The following is a 6,956-nucleotide window of genomic DNA, read 5'->3' as shown; positions in this document are numbered from 1 at the left end:
TTTTAATGTGGCAACACAAGTTTTATTGAGTAAGAGATGTTAACACCAGCATGATAAAAATTGTACAAAGTTCACAATTTCAAAATGAAATATCACTGCAACTTGTGATCTTAAACACTTAGAGCAAAAAGAAGTATCATATTAACAAAAACCATGCCATGTGGTTGGAAAATAAAACTGAGCAAAAGATTGCTAAAGAGCTGGATAGAGAGGAAGAGAGCAAGAGACATTAAGAAAGCCGTGTTTCTTTCTTTCTTTTTAATAGAAAAAATCCTGGTTTAAAATGGTTAATTAAAATCCATTCGAAATGGAAACTCGTAACCTGATGATTTCACAATTATTAATAATAAGAAAAGTATTTTGCATTCAAGCATGTGACACCATAGATAGTTTTCTATTTAAATAGTCACAGATAACCTTTTGAAGTAGATAGTATAATATGTGCCAACTGAAAATGAGCAGCAGAATTGTGCTTAAAATCCCTTTTCCTGTCTAATCGGTTACGATAGTGGATGAGAGGATATTGTATTTTCCTACCAGTGTTAAAAGCATTGCTATCTCGGAAATAAGCTGCATACACAAAGCTTCTGGAGAGATAAATGTGGCGTCATGGGGGGAGCAGATGTCTGGATATTACAAAACAATAAATAAGAGTGACTAGCACCATTTGCATGAGCTCTCTGGAAACACAATGCTAGCCTTAATAATACATAAATTAGAAACAAAGCCTCAGCATCAACCAGAGTCATTTCACACTAAAAATCACTGCGACTCATGCTCGGTAAACACAAGGAACTTTAAAATCCACCACTGAAAATCAGCCCTGTATATGACTATGCTTGATGCTTCAAAAGGGCTCTGAGTAAACGGAAATGAACGTGGGGTTCTCGGACTATAACTGTACATGTCCTATATATATATATTATGACGTAAAATGAATTATTCGTGTAAGTGAACCACCCTCTTATTGACGGTAATAGCCCACACACTAATGTAACCTAGACCCGTACCACACTGCGTCATTGTTTATATCAAAAGTTTCTGTAATTTGTTATTTCCATGATTCTTAGAGCTTAAAGTGCCACTGATTTCTCATAAACCTAAAAAAGCAATGAAACTGAGTTGCAGTTTACCACAGGTGGCAAGCTGACCTCTCTTAATACTGTATATAATTGGAATCCACTGTCATAGCCATGTAATATGATGAGTTTGCATTGGTGACATACTTGTCATTGTTGTGACCAGATGGATCTCTACATGATTGTTTGGACAAAATCTACAAGACGAGTGCTGCATTACTACTGTATGACACAATGACGTATGGATGGTGACATTAACCCTGTATATCCAGCACACTGATAAAACTAACATTCACACACAGATTTACTTTCTTCAAAAAACTTCCCACAATTCAAACTTCTGGGCACCTCCTTGGTCTCCTCGAACAAATAAAAACACCAAAACATGGAAACAAAGGTGTCCCTGTGCAAAATTGAACATGTGAAATGTTAAACCATAATGCATTCATTCTTTTAGACTTGATCACCCATGTTTAAACCCTAAACATGACTGTATTAAAAGATTTATATAAAACTTAATACTTTACATTTAGTAAAAAGATTCATCAGCTTTCTACTATGGTAAGAATAAGAAATTGCATATACCCAAACGTTTGCATCCCATATCTAAATAAATGATTGATTCGTTATCATATATTGCTGATATTCTATCATACTACCACTAACATTTTATGATCATCAATACATTAATAATTCATGTTGGATTGTCTCCTTCAGATTTTTTTCCATATTGGCTTGACCCGGCCGGGCTTTTAGAGAATGGATTTTGAAAATACTCGTAAAGTTATGAAATATTTCTCTCGCTGTCTTGGGATTTACACCAGTAAGTTTCCGTGTCATGATGTTTGCGTTCACAAAATTGTTGTTTTTTCTGTTTTTTTTTCCATCTATTTTGGGAAATAAAAGATAAAACAACCAAACTTAAAAAAAAAAACAAGCAAAACAGAAACAATTCACATACTGCATTAGAGTGCCCACACTGACCACTATAAATATGATTTCATAACCGAAAGACAACGTTTCTTAATAGTTTTACAAAATGTAGCCAAAATCGAACCACAAAAATGTATCACTGTACATCCATTAAACAGCCTACGCAGCACGTAGCTCCTATTAGTTCCGTAAAAAGAAGCTGATTGCCCTTACATTCCCTCAGTGTACCCCCCTCTGCACCATTTTTTCAGATTTAAAATAATGGATGGTTTTTGTTTACAATTAATAAATACATATACACTAAAATGTGCATACATTAGCAGCTATAAACAGTACATCACATTATGTCAGGTCATATGAAAAATGTACAAAACATGAATGTTCCTCAAAACATTTGCCATTGGCAATCGTCATCCTAAAGCAAGGCAACAAATAAGTTATGTATTTTTCCAAAGCATAACAGAATAATAAATAATGCCAAATAATACAATAAATTACAGCAGCAAAAAAATCATACTAGTTATCCATAATTTATACATGATGTGTGTTTTTTTATTCTTATCGATTTCATTCTCCGCTCAAGCCCCCTTTTCTTGGCTAACGCTTGTTTGCAGCAGGCTACACTTGGATGCCTTGAACCGCCTGCTTTATGTTTTCCAGGAGGGCCTTGTTCTCCGGGCTCTGGTACTGGTCCTGGTGAGTATACATATCTGTCAAAGTGCTCACATATGTGTCAAAGTTTTGCTCGTTCATCGGCTCCTGCGAAACAGATCGGGATCATTGCAGGTCGAACATAAATGTGTAATACATCAATTTAACACACAATTAAGGCTTATGGCAGAAAAGGAAGGGGAAAGGATATTTAAAGGGAGGAATGAACCCACAAAGCATCCTTTAAAATTACAATCTAAATAGTTAAGCTAGGAAAGTACTGCAAAGTAGGCTACCTGCTTGATAAGCATTCTGACTTGACCAATTATACTAACATGGTTATTAACCCTCAAACGCTCCTCGTTTTCTGTTTACACTTCTGGCCCTTGGGGTCTATGTGACCCCAAAATTGAAAGCATAATTGTAAGAAAAAATATACATTTTCAATAATACAAATAATATATAATTTTCTTTGTTTACTTCTCATCTATACAATAAAGCTGTGTTTTGAGAGATTTGAAGTACTTTTGTACCTGTTTACCACTAAATTCCTCAACAACACCATTGGCTTGCATGTAAAATATAATTTTTTAATGAAAATTTACATAAATTATGATCTAAATTGTTTTTAGATATTGATCTAGATGTTATGTGTTGAATTCAGCCATCAGTTTTTAGAAAAAAACAAACAAAAGAAATACAGTTTAGGAATTAAATAATTTCGACCAGCAGATGCCCATAGAGACCCATTCATTTTACTGGATATGGACAACTGCTCACATCACTACTTTAGTGATACATTTTGTAAATTTATATTTATATAAACATTAGAAAGGATATTAAAAATAAATATTATTTCAAATAGTATTTTTTTTATAGTTTTTGGCTGTCTGTGTGTGTGTGTGTGTGTGTGTTTGTATGTGTGTGTGTGTGAGAAGGAGAGAGAAAGAGCATGCGTGTGTGTGTGTGCGTGTGTTTGTGAGTATACATGTGCGTGCATTAGGTCACACCCCTTTATTTCTTTTTTTTGCATTTGTGGCTGATTTTATTTGCCAAAATGCTTTCTGTGGCAGTCATACCTGTATGTGTTTGTGTGAGCATGTGTTTTCTACATTGCATTTGTGCACAAGTACCAGGCCTTCATTTCTGTGTCAAAATTTTCAGATTTATGCTGAATTTATTGATATTTATTTTTTGACAAATGGAATTTATTTGCATTTCCCATTCACTTTCAATTGGGGTCATATTGACCCCGAGGGACAAATTGATAAAAAATTTTTTTTACATACCTTTAGAACAACCGAATCAAGCCCAGTTTTTTGTGTAAGTAAAGACAGATTATTTAGTAAAAGTCACAAAGTTTTATATCTGTGAGATGAAGGGAACCTCTTTTTTTTAACTAATGAAATGTCGTTTGGGGTCATATAGACCCCAAGGACCGTTTGAGGGCTAAATCAAAAATAAGACTACTCTTAGTGTTTCTAATAATATATATCTGATGGATAACAAAAAATTAATGCACATACATTATGTATGCATGCACTGGTGTGAGATTCATGCTTATGAGTATGTTGGTAATACTGGCATTCACATGTGATACCAAACAGATCGCCATGAATAGCAGACAGATATCAATGTGCACAAGCTCTGCCTGGTAAATAATGTGTTTTTAAAATAACATGAGTTTACTACCAAATAAATATGGCTCAGATTGTGACCCCAGGTTTTTTATTGTAATAGCCTTAAGTGGATTATGATCAGCACTGATACAAATTCACGCTTACTGATAATTATGATTGAGATAATATGGACCTTTGTGATGCATACACTGCACATCATACTGTGTGTTACAAATAGGGGAGGACTAAGGGAGGGAAATGATAGTGAGGAAAAGGATAAAGTTAGACTATGGAAAATAAATCTCTTACTCTTTGGGGCATCTGTAAACAGCAGTAATTTTTAACGGGGGCATCTTTCAGTGGCATCGGTTTCTACAGGAGGGAGAGGTGTAGAGAAAAGACTATTAGCCTGGCGAAACGCCAGAAGTCAGTGTTCTTAGTGACAGGCCTCTACACATTACAAAATTGACAGATGTTATTTAACCACTGTAAAAATGAAAAGATTAATGAGGTACTGTTTGGGGTTCCTTAGATGTTACACTGGTGAAGAACCTCCAGACACATGGGAAACATACTTTCAGGTTGTGCATAAACCATCAACAAAATGTTTTTAAAGAGAAAAAATGTATAAATAGTACATTTAAAGGTTCTACAAGTGTGGCATCTAAGAAACCGCCAAAATCATTCAATTTTTACAGTGTGAAGTTAACTTTACAAAAGCGTAGTACATAAAACCAAGTTTGGATTGAACATTCGATGGTTGAGCGGTCTTGAAATGACACATGAATAAGCAACAGTCGTCTGATGTTAGTGCACTTCTCCCCTCGTGAGCACCCTAAATAACATCCAGAGGTGGGGGTGAAGAACTCAGGAGCCATATTCAAGAAGACATGTTTCAGTTGTTTACTAACATGGCTGCCACATTCGAACAGGGCGGATCCCAATTGTCCCCTGTCTCAATGTGAATGAAGGCACTGTGATTAGATAATGTCGGAGCATCTGATCCACAGCGGCCATGTTGTTACTCAACTGAAAAACAGTTGGTGTGGAGGTTGTTTTTCTAGAATGGTCAGTAAAGGGAAGTGACCTCAGCACAGAAGCATATGGAACTGCGGAGAACTCAACAACAGACATAAAGAAGCAGATGGGAGAAACAATAGAAATCAGAATTTCATCCCTACTGGTGAATCCAATCTGCGAGCTTAGTCTAACGTTGTGCCCGGTTCATTTAAAACACCCAGAGTCAGTCTATATGCTTTAAAGACTATACTATGCATGTAAACACCAACCCCGGGGGAGATGTTACATATTATACATATTATCCGTCCCTGTATTTTTAAACATTTAAATCCTTACGTTGTTAAACATAAAATATTGATCACTGATTTTTTTTTACCTCTATAGGGAAGCAGGTGTCTGTGGGTACATGCCACTCGTTGGCACTTACCATGTGAGGAAGCTGGATGTTGGCCAGACTGTTGATGAGCGACTGGCTGAGGTTGGCGAGCTCATGTAGCAGCGAGTCGTTCTGCTGCTCTATGGCCTTGTTTTCCTCCTCGATGGACTTCAGGTTGGTTTCCATGGTGGTGATCTGGCATTAGATAAAAAATAGCAATTTAAGCAAGCATCTTTATGACTGAACACAAGGCCAAATAGATGCCAACTGTTCTTACTTGTGTCCTTAATTTGATCATGTCTGATTCTACTTGATTGTTTGATTCGTTCAGGTCTTTGATTTCTTCGTCTAGTTGTTTGATCTCCTCGTCATTTTCTATGCCTAGATGGGAAAAACAGAGAAATATTGAAAATGTTTCATTATTTATCAATTTTCACTATGCAGGGGAATTTCTGCACACTACTAATATTATATAAAACTACTTTAAAGGACAAGTTCTGTATTTTACACTTTTTTCAGATTGTTTATGATGAAATAGAACGGTTTTGACTGAAATTTGGACATATGATGCTGTCCCGAGAATTTTTCGGGTGTTTGTTCTATCACCTCCCACCTCTACAATGGGTGTATAGGTGCACTGGAACAATCCTTCCTAAAATGCATTAAACTTTCGTTTACAAAGACGTTAAACTCACCGAGTGGTCAGGGGTGTTCACTGATATGCTCACACAAAAATCGCTGCAAAAGATGCTTTCCAACAGCTGTTTTAGCATTCGTTGTAAACTTGTGGACCTATTTTTCCAAACGCCTCACACCCGTATCGTTGAGAGCTTGAATAATAGACACTCCAGCGCAGTTGGTGGCGATAATCCACTTTTGCCAATTGCAAGAATACAAACAAAGTTTGAGAGTAATAGAGTAATACCGTACCTCACAGCACATCTGATACAAGTCAATGGAGTTGGACAAAACTACGATAAAACTTGTTGGAAAGCATTTTTTGCAGCGATTTTTGTGTGAGCATATCAGTGAACACCCCTGACCACTGTTCCAGTGCACCTACACACCCACTGCAGAGGTGGGAGGCGAAATTCTCGGGACAGCATCATATGTCCAAATTTCAGTCAAAACCGTTCTATTTCATCATAAACAATCTGAAAACAGGGCTTTAAGTGTAAAATACCGAACTTGTCCTTTAATTCAAAACTAATTACAGATAAGTACCTGTATTTATTATCATTAGCAGCAAAAAGGTAATGGCTTCAACAGTACTGATAA

General features: G+C 36.2%; 1 protein-coding gene across 14 annotated transcripts in view; it reads right to left on the bottom strand.

The window, feature by feature from the left end:
* Positions 1–6,956, bottom strand: part of myt1la (myelin transcription factor 1-like, a) — a 63,529-nt gene continuing 56,573 nt past the window's right edge. For 12 of the 14 annotated variants that reach the window (XM_073856091.1, XM_073856095.1, XM_073856096.1 and 9 more), the window contains 4 exons: positions 5,956–6,059; positions 5,730–5,873; positions 4,592–4,654; positions 1–2,771 (listed from right to left, as the gene is read on the bottom strand). In XM_073856091.1, the coding sequence (XP_073712192.1) occupies positions 2,631–2,771; positions 4,592–4,654; positions 5,730–5,873; positions 5,956–6,059 (452 nt within the window). In that variant the 3' untranslated portion in view covers positions 1–2,630. The remainder of the gene's footprint in view (positions 2,772–4,591; positions 4,655–5,729; positions 5,874–5,955; positions 6,060–6,956) is intronic. The other 2 variants (XM_073856097.1, XM_073856101.1) reach the window with 1 other exon arrangement.

Source organism: Misgurnus anguillicaudatus, chromosome 18 (genome assembly GCF_027580225.2).
Source record: "Misgurnus anguillicaudatus chromosome 18, ASM2758022v2, whole genome shotgun sequence".
In the NCBI taxonomy this organism is placed as follows: domain Eukaryota; kingdom Metazoa; phylum Chordata; class Actinopteri; order Cypriniformes; family Cobitidae; genus Misgurnus; species Misgurnus anguillicaudatus.
This window is presented reverse-complemented; position numbering and strand designations above follow the sequence as displayed.